Genomic DNA, 17,306 nt, shown 5'->3' with positions numbered 1-17,306 from the left:
ACCTATCAAGAATATATGTTGAAGTAATATAAATATAAAATACACATTTTCTAAGACAAGTTCTCACTACATAGCTTATAGGCCTGGATGGTATCAAACTCAGGATACATCTACTTTTCTCAATTCCTAGTGCTGGGATCAAATCTATATACCCACCACACCTGGCAATAATACACATTCCAATTAGTTTGGTTTTACAATCCTTATAGAATGGGTAAGGGTGGGGTCTAGCCCGTGGTTTTAATTTTCTATCTCCTGACATCATTTTCCCCAACAGAGAGTTTGTGTGATATTTCTATATATGATATAGAAAATATGAGCCAAATTCGCTTTAGAATAGTTAAACAAATTCAAATTAGTACTTTCCAAGTTGTGTCTGGTTCACTTCTGTAAATAAGAAGGAAGAGTATCACAAAAGTATGCAGAGCCAATCTGTCTAATATGTTAACTGACTGCTCTCCCCATGTGGCGAATTAGTGTGATGAGTTCAAATAATTATTGTCTCTAAGACCTACCCACACTGTCCTATAGAACACATATGTAGAGAGTTTTTTCTAGAAGTTACTATCTGTGGATCGATAGTAACACAAAACTTCAACAGTTCTCTGGAAAATGGATGGGCAGGCAAGTGGAAAAAACCAATTGTTTGTAAATATCTCTGAACACTGGGGAGCTCCCCTGGTTCCAGATAATTCACTGTCCTTGGTGCCCCAACTCCCTCACCTGCAAATCAAGCAGTAGATACCTACCTGTAGCAGGCATGGAGAATGCTAACATCTATGGTGACTTACAAGGGATAATTTACCTCCATTCAGAAAGAACCACTTTTTGTCAGGGATTATAATTCCATGGGGCACAAAAATATGGCCCTCATCATTTAACCAGCTCACAGATGAGTTTGAATATGAAATAGCTGATGATCTCCATGTCTTATACAATCAGTGTGTCCCTGGATTGTTACCATTAGACTTTTGGACTCAGATGACCTCTCTAGTGTATCTCACTCTTATACTCTGGGGATTGAGGTATCAGATTTTTCCCAGTCATGAGAATTCTCCTTGCTTTCAATTTTGTGAGTATCGTGCTTCCACTTCAATACTACCCTTCTTTCAGAAGTCCATTGGCCATCCCAAGGACCTTCAGACATCCCTTTGGGCACTAGCTCTAAAGAAGACACATTTGCCAACTAAAGAAACCTCACAGCCCTACATATAGTCTCTCTATTAGATAGTAAATAAGGACTAAGTCCTGGCTAAGATAGGGAAACGGAGGCCCAAAAAGCCTAGGTTTGGCATTGGTTGTCCAGTCTGCTCTGGAATCAGGGAGGGTGTTCTCCAGGATTTCCATCCAACCTATGTTTAGTCTCCTGTCTCTGGTTCTTGATGACTATATTTATATCTAGATGTATTTATTTACATATATATATATATATACATATAATATATATGTATATATATTTACACACACACAATTTAACCAGAGTGGTTTTGAATTGCTGTTTTTCAGTTAAATTGGAAAAAACCCTTAATTTAGATCCCCTCACATTGGGCTCACAAGCATTGCAAATAAGTCTTAAGCTGGCTATATGTCCACAGTGAACTCCATCTACAAGGAGACAAACCAAGATACCTACTGGGCTATGGAGGACTTTTTGGGTGGCTTGCACATTTAAAATGTGTTACCATTAATTTGCAGAGCTATGATCAATGCAGGCAATGGCCTCTAGTTTCCTCCCTCCCACAATCTTTCCCACCAACAAATTTCCATGCCCAATTCTTGCTATTAGTCAGGACAGGTTTAATGGAGAATGGCTGGTGCATACCTGGGAGGCAGGATAACAATGAATGGGAGCAAGCAGAGGGATTTAGATGTTAAGGCAATGGAGAAACAGACATGCTTATGAAACACCATTCTACCTTATGGAGAGTGCAGCAGGAAGGAGATGAGATCAAAGGAGGGGAAGAAACTTACATGGCAAGGGAGATGAGTGGACTCATATATACAAATCACAAAACAAAAAGAGCCACAACTGTGGGCTTACTTGCAGAAGTATATACAAGTGAACTGGGGCCACTGTACATGGAAGATCCCTCCTGGTTGGCCTGGCACAACAGCACCGTGCCTACAAGAGAGAGAAAGAGAGAAAGAAAGAGATGGTGTCTGGTTTGGGGACAGCACACTACATCTGAGAGCATGGCAATACAAACAAGAAAGGCAGAGAAATGAAAACACAGCCACATCTTGGAGCATAAGAGCCAAAGAGACCAGAGAAAACCCACCCACTTCCATAGCCCACCAAATATATGCTGTGCCATTTCATATGAGGGTTAACAGTAGAGCCTGGTTAGCAATAGCCCACTTTCAACACAGTGGGAGTGGTGTGGTATTCATAAAAGGGGTTTTAAGAAATAGCAGACAACCCAGTACCCATGACCAAGTAAGTATCCCCTAGTTAAACTCATTTGATCATCAAAAAATTAAAAATAAAAAAAATACGGGAGGGGGGTCAGATAGACTTTGGAAGGAAATTAGAATTAGTGGGAGGAGAATATGAGTAGGTAATGGAAGAACTGATGAAAAATATATACATGAAATGTCATCATGGAAACTAATATTATGTATAATTAATATATGGTAACTTAAACAAACTTTAAAAATATCAATAAGAACCCAACAGCAAATTGGACTGCAACACTACTTTGTCATGTAATCTTGATAAGTCATTGGGCCTCTCTGTGTCTCACCATTCCTATCTGAGAAACTGAGAAATGGCCATAAATATACCTACTTCCAAAAGGCAAGGGCTACCACTTAAATGATTGCTCCACAAATGGGAAGTTTAGGTGTTGATTTGTTTTAAGGCAATTTCCCCTACTCCTGCCTTAAACATTCATCTTGTGGATAGCATTTTAGGGGAAGGGTGGAAGGAAGGCAAGGCAGAAAAGAATGCTAGACATGTCTTCCCTATGGCCCATCCTGGATGTATTCCCGACACTGTGGGAGATGACTGTTGGCCTACTTGCTTCAGGTTGCATCCCAGGAACTCCCTACCTCCTGCTGCAGTGTCTGCTTAACTGACCTGCAGGCAGCCAGTGCTGCAGTGAGGGCTTGCCCCTGCCTGATTTAAAGGACAGGGCAGCTGGCTTCTTATAAAATGGAAATTTACAGTAGGGAGGAATGGTGGTGTCCTGAGACAGTTCCTTCTCTGCTGCTACCTTTGAACTACACACTCACATCAAGGATGGCTGGCCTGAGGAGGACTCTTTTGGAAGTTAATTTAACTCTGCTACTGCTATTAAATTCAAACTCAAGGACTGCAAAGAATGAGAGGGGCTTGGTGCCTGTGGGGTAAAGCAGTGAGGGATGCTGTGAAAACCTCCCTGCTTTCTGTTCATTTCCCTGACTGGGCCAAATCAACTTCCCTCACTTATTCTGGTACTGTGGCAGGACTGTCATCTTCTACAAAATGAAGCCTACCTCTTGAGCACACCTCAGAAGCAAGTCCACCCTATGGAAGGGGTCTAGTATCCTGTCCTACGTTATATCAAGTTCTACAGACATGTAGTTCAAACTCCCAAGTGTCACTAGAAACAAGAAAGTTAATGGTCCTGCCTGCCTATGTACCACTACCCAACTCTTGCAAGTTCTAACAAGATACATTCTCCTTCAAACCCAAGTCCACCTTCTCTCTGTGCTTCTTTAGAATCTGAAACCTATTTCCAAGTTAAAATAAAGGTGTGTGTGTGTGTGTGTGTGTGTGTGTGTGTGTGTGTGTGTATGTGTGTGCTTATGTATGTACAATTAGTCAACATAGAGTATTTATCTGTCATCTTATATTTGAAATGAGGACTCTCTTAAAAGCTGAGACCCCAGTTCAGGTAGGCTGACTGACAGGCCACTGAACTTTTAGGTGGGTCCTGGGGATCTGAACTAAGGCCCTCATGTTTCTTTGGAATGTATTTTATAAGCTGAGTTATCTGTCTAGTCCCCTCAAAACACAGATTTCATTAAAATCCCAAATCCATTTCATCTTCCAGTTACCATGTCTACTAATGCTTTTCCTGTCATACAAGAAAAACGTAGCTTGACTGTATTACACTTATCTTATGCTTGGACCTGAAGAGGAGCCATCCGTCCCTCTTTATCCTCTGCACTCAAAATATTCCAGGCATAAGAATGAACCCAATTCGTATGGCTCGGTAGTTCAGTGCACTAAGAACTTGGCTGGGCCTCTGATCAACTTTTTCTGAATTGATAGTTCTCTCCTTTCTACTTAATTTTGTCATCATACAAGAGCTATCCCATATTCTAACTGATCTTGCATAAACATTTTTGGTTACAAAAGTTAACTGGCCGGAGAACTAAGAGCAAATTCCCACCAGCAAGGAGGGAAGCGTTCTAAAGTAAGCCATTGGTAATGGGCTCCCACCAGGGCAGGCAGGCGTTCTAGCGATAGGTCCTCTGAGAAGCACTGATGCATGTGTATGTGCACCTTGCTATGGGTGGTAGCCCACCTAATTTTGTTCATCGCTCAAACTCTTAGAGAGAAATATAAATTACTAAGGGACACTGAGAAAGCTATGGCTCTGAATCTCCAACAGGAAGACACTGGCAGTTGGCTTTGAAGACAGTCCCTCACCATTCTCTCCTGTGAATTCCTGGTTAAAATTCAACCTTTAAAACAAAATCTTAAGTTTCTTGGTGGAAGGTGGGCCAGAATTTCAAAATAGGAAAATCATCTAATTTTAGCCAAAATCACAGCTAAAGGACATTTCAGGATCTGTTGTTAAAACCCCTGGGTCAAATTTCAACATCTTTAGTGCAATGTGTAGAATTCTATTGGGACCCAACACAGATTCTGAGTAGAAAGCTGAACCCTAGCAGGATTTAATGAAGCTCTCTTCTTTGTCTTGGACTGTGGATTCTGTGTAGCCAGCCTAGACTCACATCTTTGAATGCTCCTTACTAGTAAAACAGAACAAAACAATCTTTACACAATAATTTTGACCTTTTATAAAACAACATCTATGCTTGGTCATAAGACTTGGGTTTATTTTACCTAAAAACATCTTCTAATTGAATTTGCATCATGCTTATCATGAGTTATTTTCCCACTTGGTGACCTTTGTTTAAATGAAAGCCTCGAATTCAATAAAAACACAATACCACAGAGGCACAGGGTAGCACACATGCATCTCAGGGAGAAGGCTGCTTAATGCAGATTTGTTTTAAAAAGTAGGTTAAGTAGTTAAGAGGGTACAACAGGCCCTATAAAGACTGTTTGGAAAATTATTGGAAGCCCTTCCCAGCACAGCATATACATAACCTCTCAATGAGTCCCTTGAATTCTGTCTTCTTCCAAACCTTAACAAAGACCACAGGTCCACTGTGAAAAAGTGTCGTTCACACAGGGTGAGTATATCTACTCTTACACATCTGTTCCTTGGCTTAAAACTTATTGTAAGTAAAGAGTGACAATAGGGGTGAATTACAGTCCTATCAAGTCTCCAGCCAGGGCAGACATTTCTAATCAGTCTTAATATCACCTATTAGTCTACATTGTCTTGGAATGTGCAGAATCATTCTCTACATGACTACTGGCAACTGCTGCCACTTGATGTGAGTTGGTATGGAGGTGAGAACTCTATGCCCTTCTTGCCCTAGGTTGAGCAAGGTTGAGGTAAATCATATGGAATTGGCCTTTCTACCTCTGACAGAATTGAATATTAATAATTGCATATGGCATAGTCCTTTTAAAAGTTGCCTTTTCCCATATACCCTCTGCATAGTTTAAAAGTGATCTCTTCCATTCCCACTCATTAGGAGTGAATTAATTACTCCTCCTTCATGATCTTATCATACCCATTTCAATTCCCTGTCAGATTCTTTTCCCTATTTACATATGGGGTTTCCCTGCAGAAACCCCCAAGGCAGGCCAAATCATACTTAACATTTTACCCATGGCACCTACTGAGATTCCTAACTCTGGGCAGAGACTAATTAGTTGAGTTAAAACACCTTTTTTAAAAAAAGCATCTCCCCCTCCCCCAAAATAGTCCTTTTCCAACCAAACTCTCTGAGAGGTAACTTTTATTGCCTGATGTTTATGGCTGGGAATTCATTTGCTTAGAGCCTAAATATATTCACCAGTTATCTCTAAGATACCTGTCTATTTCACCTCTTTCCTAGGATTATTGGAGAGAGAGAGAGAGAGAGAGAGAGAGAGAGAGAGAGAGAGAGAGAGAGAGAGAGAGAGAGAGAGAGAGAGAGAAGTGTGGTAAGTACGTGGGTACTTGCTACTAAACCTATCACTGAATCAGATTTCTCTATGCCAGAAAAGGATCTAGGAGTCGTCGTCTATGGTTGTCCACCTTATTGCTTTGAGCCAAGGTCTCTCACTGACCTGGAATGTGCTCCTTTTGTCTAGGCGAGGTGCCTGGCCAGTGAGCTTTTGGGATCTGCCACCCCTACCCCTAATTTCATGGCTACGGGCAGGTTCAGCTTTTAACCTGGGTGCTGGGAAATTCATCCAGTCTTGCAGAGCAAGTGCTGTTACTCATGAACCACATTGCCAGTCTCTTTTCTGGGTTCTTTTAAGGCTGAATCATATGGTTATCTGGACAGCAACCCTAATTGCCAAGTCATGGACCACTGATAGTCCTTTTTCTGAGGATGACCAGGCCCTATTCCAAAGCTCATCAACCTTGTGCAAAAGACCAAAATGTTCTGCATCCCCAGTTCTGGGATGATGCACATAGGCTGTCCCAGGTAGAATTTTAAAGTCTCTATCTGGCAAAGGGAAGCTAGTGTGATATCTGAAGTGACATCAAACCCTTGCTCACCTGGACATTTCCCATGGCATGGGGTGTGGGGGAGATGGTCATTATTCCTGACTCTAGCAGTTGAGCCTGGAAAGGACATATGCCTTTTCACAGACAGGAAGAATAGTGCCAAAAGGTTTAACCTTGCTAGTAATTACTAAATGAACAACCTAGATTCAAACAAGCAGAACAAACACTGCAACTTCATAGCTTCTGCAGAGGTAGCTGCCCTCCCAGAACCAACTGTCCCTAGTGCCACTCATAAGTGATCCTCTTTCAGACACAGCTCTGACATCTCGTCTTTCAAACAATTGGAAGGACATTCCCTACGTGTCGTCCTTCATCTGCTTCTAAGTGATTGAGCATCTTTCTTTCAGCTGTTTCTAACTGGAAAAGGTTTATAATTAAGCCCACACCTTTTTCCATTCCTCTGGATCCAGGAACCTAGACTGAAAGCAGAAAAGCAGCTGAAGACAGAAGCTCTGGCTTCTGAACAAGCAGCAGGTGACACTTCTGAGCAATGAAATTAGAGATTGAAAAGAAGGAATAAAGGGTCTTTATCAATGTTCACATAGAGTAAGAGGAGCAACCCCCGCACCACCATCCTTGTGAATGACTAGGCCTTGCCCTAGATTAGTAGAATCCATAGAGAAAGAAAAGAAAATGAAATAAACAAACCACCACCAACAAAACAAAGAAGACGAACCACAAAAAGAAAGGCTAGACTGATAGTTCACACATGTGCGAGGTTTTTAGTTCAGTCCTCAGAATTCATGTTTAAAGCACAGGGAGGTATGGCAAGCGCTTGTAATCTCAGTGGGAGGAAAAGACAAACACAAGGAAGGGAAAACAAACAAACAAACAAATAAGAAATAGTTCTGAGCATCAACCTGGGCCTACGTGACCAGCAATATGATTCACTGGTATTCAGAAAATTAATAATCTACTTCAGGACAATTTTCATTATATATTTACAACTGGCAAGAATTGTTTTGTCTTCCTGCTGTCTGCCACAAGCAAGGATGACAAAGCTCAGGAGTCATTAATGCCAGAAACAGTTTTATTTTGGCTAGGTAGGGACAAAGGGAGGAAATGGAGGGGTTAGGGTAAAGAGAAAAACATCTTTAAAACACATTGTAGGAAAACAAAATAAAAGAGGAAAATATAAGTGTATGCATGTGTGTGCAAGCATGAGTGGAGGCCAGAGGAAAAACATGAAAAGTTGGAATTGTTTCTTGGGCACTATCTACCATGTTTAGAAAAAACAATGAGACAGGTTCTCTCATTGGCCTGGAGCATGCCCAGTAGCCTAGCCTGTCTGGCTAGAGAGTCACTGCAGAGATCTTCCAGTCTCCACTACAACTTCATTGAGATTATAAAGACATGCCACTATGCCTGGCTTGTTTAAAAACAAACAAAATACTAAACAAACAAACAAACAAAAACCTTGAAGTTTAGGGATTGAACTGAGGTCTGCCAGCATAAGTACTCTGCCCATGGCGTCATCTCCCCAGCCACACAAAAGCCTTCTGCATTCACACTTACCAGGGAATGTTTTCCTGCCTTTGCTCACACCCAGTTAGGAAGGTCAGTAGTGTTGGGTCTTTAAATATTTTTAAGGCAAAAGAAAACCCATGAATTTTCCTCCCAGAAGCATTATTGAAGAATAGTAGATTATTAGGGCTGCAATAATTGTTCACTTTATCCAAGTAAATGTTTGTCTCTTCTATTGTTTTTTGGTGATTTTTAAAAGCTTTAAAAATTAGCATAAAAGTAGGGAAAAAAACCATCCGAAGTTAATGGCCCAGCTATGGGTACATGAGAAATGAGACCCCTGCTAAAACAGAAACCTGCCAATTTCTTTGTATATGTCACTAGACTATGGAAAGGGTGGCCACACCCTGCAGGTTCTCGCAGTCACTCATATCATTAGAACCCTGGAAGGACTTATTATATACAGACCAACTTGTCCTTTCAGGGCTTCTGACTCCAAAAGGCTGGTGAAATCCTGAGTGTCTTAGAAGATCCCTTGTCCTGGAAGGACCAAAGGCCACACCTTGTGAAATGCTCACCTCAATGAGCTTCCCATATCTTCAGGACACAAAATTTAAGCACTCTAATCCATTATAGGCATTTAATATAATAACCTGGAGCAAGAGGGAAACTGAGCACCCTCCCAGACGTCATGGCAAGGGGGTCTAATCCAGAGGTTCAGAAGTGTACACAAACAAGCAGCAAACACATCAAGGATGGAAGTAGGATAAAATTCACCATAATAGATCTGTACCAAATACTCACAACCACACCCTGTTTTTTGTTTCTTTGTTGGGAAATGGTTGCTTGCAGCCTAGGCTATACGTCAACTTTGCAGCCAAGAATGACTTTGAACTTCTGATCTTCCTGCCTCTACCACTCAAATATGTGTTACAGGCTACTACACACAGTTTCTCTAGTTCTGGGGACTGAGCCCTAGGCATCATGAGTGCCAGGTAAGCACTTCTATGAAAAAGTGCAATATTATGTTTGTCCTCATCAATCATAGGGTAGATGGCTATCTTTGATCTGTAACTTGGGGAAGAGTAGCCTATCTTAGTATCCGTTGTTCTGTGAACTGTGGATGTAGGCTGCTATGCATTTGTGGGCAACATGATCCTTGAGAGGGCCCTGTGAGTTCTCTTTCCCTGGGGAGGAGTGTGTGGGTCAACTCCCTGTTATAGAAGGTATTATGTGCCACAAAAACCCATATGGTCCAGTCTTAAGTCCCAGGAGTTAAGAGCCTGACATTCCAAGGGATGATCTTCAGATATTATAACTGTGTTGAATGAGGCTGTATGGGTGAGCTCTACTACAATAAGAGTGCCCTTTTTCTTCTAAGAGGTAATTTGGATACAGTCTTGCACAGAGAGAAGACCAGATGAATGTACAAAGATGTCAGCCATCTTTACAAGCTAAGAAAAGGGTCCTCAGAGCCGGGCGGTGGTGGTGCACGCCTATAATCCCAGCACTTGGGAGGCAGAGGCAAGTGGATTTCTGAGTTCAAGGCCAGCCTGGTCTACAGAGTGAGTGAGTTCCAGGACAGCCAGGGCTACACAGAGAAACCCTGTCTCGAAAAACCAAAAAAAAAAAAAAAAAAAAAAAAAAAAAAAGAAAGAAAGAAAGAAAAGAAAGGGGTCCTCCCTCAGAAGACTCTAACCCTCCAATGCCTTACTCTTTTGCTGTTAGCCTCAGAATTTTGAAAATATCTATTTCTGTTGATAGCTACTCTGCCTTTGATGCCTTTGTAAGTCCCAGAAAGCTAGTGCACATAGCAGTCCCTTCACAGACCCCTTCTTGAAGGCCAATGAGACACCCTAGCAGTTTTTCCTCCCAGGTAGCAGCTTCCCAGCCTTGACATTCTGCTAGACTCACAGTTTTGAGCTGTTGCCATTCACTCTGTAAAAGAAGATGCTGTTTCTGACTGACAAATGAATCCAAAGCCAAAAAGAGCTGTGGATGCTTCTAAAGTTATACAAAGCTAACACTACTACAGTTCTAATGTTCCTATAACAACCTGAAAGACAAGCTTCTCGGAAGGGCTGCAGCAGAGCTTCCAGCACAGGGATATTCCCTTTTATCTGGGCACAAACACCACTAAAAAATGTTGCATATGTATATAATTCTTATAAATCGAAATGTGTTCTAATTGTACTGGGAGATTTCCATATTTAAAGAGCCCTAAAGCAAATCCATTCTGTAAATCATCCTTCAACTTAATTTATTTTTCTAACTTTTGATTTTCATACTATCATAAAGAAATACATCATTTATTATCTTTTTTTTCTTTTGCTTCTTAATTTTTGTCACAATTTTAGGCTTTGCACAGAAGTTCTAAGAACAATTCTAATAATTTGTTTATAATTTTCTCATTGATTAGTTGAGTAAATTTTTAAGTGACTCTTCTCAAGTGTTAGGCTACCTGTGGTTTTAAGAGAAAATATTTAACTCAATAGGAGATTAAATGAAGAAAAAAATTCCAGAAGCTGTGTGTGTATGTATATGTGTATGTGTATCAGTACATGTATACTGTACCTGTGTGAACAAGTGTCTAAGCCACAGGTCAACATTGAGCATCTTTCTCAATGGTTTCACATACTATTTTCCTGAAAGGGTGTCTTACTGTCCTGGAGCTCACCAAGCAGGGAGGCTGGACATCATGCCAATCCACAAATCTTTCTATCTTCACCTTCCCAGTACTGGCATTATCTCAGCACATTATTATGGTAAATGGAACTCATATTTGACTGGAGAGCTCATTACTAATTTCTCTATTTTCCCAGCACCCAGAAACCCAAGAAACTCCAGTTCTTCCTTGAAATACCATCCATCCTTAACAACTTGTAATATAGACACTACCAGCTAGGCATGGTGGCATGTACCTATAACCTCAACACTTGGGAGGTTAGGGCAGGAGGATCATGGATTCTAGGCAGGCATGAGTTATATAGTAAAGCCCTGTCTCAAGCACAAAATGACACTATATTTAAATATTGTACCCATTAAACAGATAACAACACTGAAACACAGAGATATTTAGGATTGTGCTGAGAATTACATTGATTTGTGGAGCTAAACGCAAATGATTTCAACCAGATTCCTCCACATGAGCTTTAAATAATAATTCTTTAAAATCTTGTGTCAACAAACTACATAATCTTCAAATAAATCTGGCCCCCATCAACATTTATTATGTTCTTCAAGCTAAACCTCAGCTTTACACAATTGAAAAGAAATTAACGGAATACTATTGTTGACCAGTGAACTGGTCTTAAACTTATTTCAATGTCTATTAATAAAGTTTTATTGACTTACAGCCTTATGTACTCATGTACGAACAGTTTACAGCTACTTTGTCCTATGACAGGAAGTGAAGATTTGGTCGGAGAAGCTGGAAGGCCCCCAGAGTTTGAAATATCTGCTATCTTCTACTGGTCTTCAGAAAACATTTAAAAGATATTTTTTAAAAATATCTAGAAGCATATTTTTAAAACTATGCTTCCATCAACAGCAACCCTGTCTAGATATATCCTACCCTTACTCAGGAAGCTGACACCAAATATTTCAAAAGACATTGTTTTATCAATACTGACCAAAATTTAATTTTGTTTTTGTTAGAAAACTAAGGATATTGTTTTGTTGTCATCGTTGCTGGTGTTGGTGTTGGTGGCGTGTTTGTGTGTCTGTGTGTTTGTGTGTATATGTATACTTTACATGGATGTGAATGAACATCAGAAGACAACTGGGTATTGCTTTTTAGGACAGGTCTCTCACTGACTTGTGCTTCACTGACTAGGCAAGGTTGATTGGTAGACACTGATCTGCCTGTTTCTACTTCTCCAGCACTTGAATTTGAATACAACAAGACTACCATAGTTGGCTAAAGTTTCTTTTGATGTGGGTTCTAGAGAGTGAACTCAGGTCTTCATGTTTTCCTGCCAAAGCCTTATTGGCTAAGCTATCTCTCCATTGTCTGATGGCATGATTTTTAAAACTTGTGAAGGTAAAATTCCCTCCCCAATTTTTGACTCACTATTCAAACCCTGAGCCAGTGGGGGTGGGGCAGTGAAGTAGAAACAAAACTGGGAATTCATTGCAAACCTTTAAATTGGTTGTCTACGATAATAGGGTGTGGCTGTGCAACAGAAAGTCTAGGCCACTCCAGGCTGTCGTCCCACATTCTTACTGGCAGGGACTACTCTGGGTAAAGGTTTGAAGACAATTTCAGCAGTCTATGTGACATTTGGTCTCTAGTCCATCAGACTACATTTATTTGGGACTTCTGTCTTTAGAAGAAACCAACTCATGATGAAGTCTATTCCATGAATTCAGAAATGGCCTCTACCTCTCTTTCTGTCTAGTTTTCCATACCCCATCATATCCTTGGGAATATGGCTAGCCCCTGGAACAAAGAATCTCTAAACCTGAAGAGGCTCCCTGTTCCTCCTCTTTATGTTCTAGATGCTATCACAGAAATCTGTTTTAGGATGCTCCAGCTATTTTTTGGAACAGAAGACAGTAACATCTTGAGTTGCATTCTTAAGAGAAAATAACTTTTACCTCTGAATTTCTCAGAAAGTAACTATATACAGATGTTTAAATATGCTTCCCAGAAAAATGCACACGCACACACACACACACACACACACACACACACATACACGGTGGAGGGGGGAGAGAAAGAAAGAGAGAGGGGGAACAGAGAGAGAGAGAATGAGAGAACTTAGGTATGCACTATAGAATAAAAGCAAATATATTTTAGGCAGTGAAAATTATTCTCAAAAATTATGTAGAACTGGGTTCCGATTTTCTTCATTTCACATGCACATCAAAGAAGCAACAGAAAGACCCAAATTGATGTTTCTTTTTTTCGAAGGAAAACATCACTAATATTGGAGTGTTTGTGTCTTAGAACGATAAAGGGTTTAATATGATGATGACTGTACATCGATTAACCTTTGGATCAGATTTGAATATGTAACCCATTAACTAATTTAATCTCTCAAACAATAACAGCCGCTGGCATTATTCTTTGAATAATCCTTGCTTAGTTTCCATAATGGTATACAGTTAATGAAAACTCCATTAGAATTTTGCATGTGGCATAATTAATCCTGGCTGTTTTCTTTTGGTATAAATAGCTAATGTAGATACTGAATTCTGTTTTCCACTGGCCTTATTAATCTTTCATAAACCAATATTTTGACTGCAATAGATTATAACAGCTCTGAGGAAGTTCTAAAAACATATTACAACCTAGCTATGTGGTTCACTCGTGTGGGATGGTGCCTTTTGTGAGCTGGTTCTTCAACAGCATGGCATTTTTAAAACAGTGCAGGTTGGGAAGCTAGAGAGATGGTTCCGAGCTTAAGGGCTCACACTGCTCTTGCAGAGGACCCAGGGCTCCTAGGGCCCAGCTAGCCAGTTCACAACAAACTGTAACTTCAGCTCTAGGGGATCTGATACCCTTGGCCTCTGAGTTTCACTACACTGGGCTGCACAAACCATCTCCATGTACACATAATTTAAAAATATTTAAAAAATTAAAAGGCAGTGAAATAGTTTAAGTTTGCAGAACACATAATTAGCATAAAGGGTATGACAGACTATTTGGTCAATTTGAGTCTCCTTACACATCCTAATTAACTGGGCAAATAGGCATAGCCAAAAGTTTTTAAAAAATAATCCTAAGTGTGGGAAGTGGATAGTTTATAATCAAAGGGCAGTGTAACATAAATAGTTCTAAGTTGCTTCCTGTTTGAGGTATCCAGTGATTCCTAGGCAAGAGGTTTAGATGGAAAGAAATTGATTCTGTGATCACTTTCTTGCTTAAATCATCAAGGTATGTGATGTGGTATGGTGTGTGTGTGTGTGTGTGTGTGTGTGTGTGTGTGTGTGTGTGTGTGTATGAGTGCAGATAACAGGGAACAGCTTGAGTGTCATTCCTAATTTTCTTTTCAAGACAGGAACTCGCACTGGCCTGAAAATTCCCCTGCAGGCTCATCCCGGGAATTGATTTCTGCCTCCCCAGCACTGGGTACGTAAGAGTCCACTGATATGGCCACTTTTATAAAAGTGGGTCTTATGGACTGAACTCAAGTTGTTTTAGCATGGGTTTGGGGATTCAAACTTGGGACCTTTGTGCTTGTAAACTACAAAATTTACTGACTGAACCATTTCTTCAGTCTCATAACTAATGATATTTAATAACAAATGGTATCTGGATAGTTACGTTTTTAGAAAAATAAACTCTTAATTTATTGTCTTATAAATTCATATGTATGTATAGTATATTGTTAAATTATTTATTTTGTTCTTTCTAATTTTTTAATGTTGAAAATTCACATACAATGAATGTCTTAGCCATCAATATATAATTTTCCAGCGAAGTGGGTATTGGTAGAATCTTACTCCTTAAGGCTCACCTCTTGCACCTCCACTATTCCTCCTCCTCCTCCTCTCTCTCAGCTTCCTCCTGCCATGCGTAGTGTCTTCTGCCTACCCCCATCCTTCTTCATCAGATACTTCTGGGTACAGGTTAGATGCGATGGAGCAGCAGAGTTCTAGCTCCTTGTTTTCTAGCTGTGTTTTCAGTGACAGGTGTCCCCTCAGAGGACACATTCCAGAACGCATATTCCTTCCTGTGGTATTTTCAGCAACATTTCTGTTGAAGACATCCTCTGATCTCAGCAAATCAATACACCTCAGCCTTTGGAAAGAACTTCACTTCCCCCAGAAATTCCCACATGTGGTAACAAATAAAGATCGAGTCCCTATATTTTCTTTATTCATTTAGAATTTCTTAATAAGTTCTAAAGTTAAAGGTTGAGGGATGCCCTGAGACTACCAACCTTCCTACGTCTCACTGCCATGTACTTTTCCTTCTTCTCCTGCCAGATGGACCTATTGATCTTTAATGACCCAATTTACATCAACTTTTTGTTCCTAATGCACATGTAATGATGTTGTTGTTGGAAATATGTATGTGTGTACCTAAGCACACGTATTCAAGCTAAAGGTTGTTGCTGTTGTGTTTGTGTGCACATGCTTGTGTGCACACTGTCCTCTGTATACGAGAGTGCTCTTTGGCATCAGGGGTATTTGAAGGAAGTCATGGCTTTGCACTATTTCTCTGGCTAAGATCTACAAGACATGGCCTTTGTTCTACAGCATTGAGTTGAGATGGGAGGATGGCTCAAATGACAAAGCACTTGTCACATGAACACGTGGACCAAAATTTGAATCCCTAGAGCCACTGTAAAGCCTCGTAAAGCTTATTTGTATAGCCAATGTTTCCACTAAGAGACAAGAAAGAAAAATAGAACCCCCCAAAGCTCATAGACTAGTAGCCTCACACAGACAAGCCCAGAACAACCCTGATTTCAAATTAGATAGGAGTAGAAATTAACATATTCAATCCCCCCCCAACATACGCATGACGAAACATAAAATCATATGTACACATACGTGAGCAGGATGAATAGATTAATGGAAGCAAGTAACTTTTTTTTTTTTTATTTTCAGTGGTCTCACTTTGGTCATTCCATGATGAATCTAGTATAGCCAAGATGCACCAGTGGAGCCAAGTTTGACCACTTCAACAGTGCAATCCTAACAAACCCTTCCTTGAGCATCACCCTCTCTGTGTAACCTACATCATGTAGTTCTTATGAGAAATACCCCGGCTCCCACTGCCTTCAGAGGAGCAAGCCTTGAAAGACTTCTCATGCAACAGAAAAAGAACAAATTTATTTAAGAAATGCATTTATTTTAACCAGCTCAGCAAGTCCTGATCCTCTCTGAATATCAAAAACCCCCACAGGCTCCATCAAAGATGAGCTGTGTTCCCTCTGTGGGCCACAGAAGGACGAAGATAAAAATTAAGGCCAAATGTGGGCCGGGATGGAGTGAAATCTGATAAGACAGATGCAGCAAGAAGAGGGCATGAAGCAAAGTGATTCTCATCCCAATGAGGAGGCAAAGGTAAACAGATGTACAAGATAAGGTCTCTGAAGTGGAACATTTTCAGGCTGAGAATCCTGCGCTTGGGGACTGAAATCTGGATGCCCCTGTTCCAGCTCACTGAAGTGCACTACATTTGAATTTAGCAGATGTGTAAATTATACACAGCATACCAGAGCCAAAGGTCACTGTTTGCTGAGAACAGTCTCTTTAAGGACAAAACTCAGCATCTAAGTCCAGCCTATTCCTCTGGGTGGGGATGTCAAGACATTCATGCCAAGAGGGATGTCTGAATATTTACTGCTTGGAGGGCTTTGAGTGGCAGTGGGGACTAGCACACATATACCACCATATTCCAAGGTGCCAGAGTTGTATGCTAAATTGCATGTTTTATGCCCAGGGATACTACCACATCTGTACCCTGAACTCAGTCTTCAAATAAAATAAAATGTGTGCCTGGGATCACAGCTACTCTGCGTGCCAGCTTCCTTTCCTGGTCCTGTGATACGTATGGTGACAAAAGCTACTTAAAGAACAAGGTTTATTCTGGTTCACAGTTCAAGGGTAGAGCCCATCAACATGTAGAAGGCATAATGACCAGAGCTGGTCACTTTGTGTCCACAGTCAGCCAACCAGAAGCAATGAATACTCAAGCTGTCTGCTTTCTCCATTTGATCCAGGAAAGTCCTAAACCAACAGAGACCTATTTTCTTCTCCCTGCTCTAACTCTAACACACCCAGTCTAGATGCTCTCCCAGACTGGCCCTGAGGCTTGTATCCTATGCAAGTAGACAGCATTAACCACCACACCACAGCTTCTGAACAGTCTTATATGTTGCAGATGTTAACATGTTCAAAATACAGGAGAAAACTGGAGAGAGACTCATGCAAAAGTAGGCAAAAGGCTATCCTATCAAATATACTGGACTCCATAAAGAGCAAGTGGGAAGTGGATGGGAAAAGGGGTTCATGCTACCTTCCTCTGACACA

At 40.6% G+C, this 17,306-nt stretch overlaps 1 protein-coding gene across 41 annotated transcripts in view; it reads right to left on the bottom strand.

Moving 5' to 3' along the window:
• Rbfox1 (RNA binding fox-1 homolog 1) overlaps positions 1-17,306 on the bottom strand; it is a 1,556,838-nt gene that overhangs the window by 80,034 nt on the left and 1,459,498 nt on the right. For 35 of the 41 annotated variants that reach the window (XM_031361868.1, XM_031361950.1, XM_031361938.1 and 32 more), the window contains one exon: positions 2,042-2,122. The exons of the other annotated variants lie outside the window; for them this stretch is intronic. In XM_031361868.1, coding sequence (XP_031217728.1) covers positions 2,042-2,122 — 81 coding nt within the window. The remainder of the gene's footprint in view (positions 1-2,041; positions 2,123-17,306) is intronic. 41 annotated transcript variants of the gene reach the window in all.

Source organism: Mastomys coucha, unplaced genomic scaffold (assembly GCF_008632895.1).
Source record: "Mastomys coucha isolate ucsf_1 unplaced genomic scaffold, UCSF_Mcou_1 pScaffold12, whole genome shotgun sequence".
Taxonomy (NCBI): domain Eukaryota; kingdom Metazoa; phylum Chordata; class Mammalia; order Rodentia; family Muridae; genus Mastomys; species Mastomys coucha.
The sequence above is the reverse complement of the archived record's forward strand: the minus strand, read 5'-3'. Positions and strand labels throughout refer to the sequence as shown.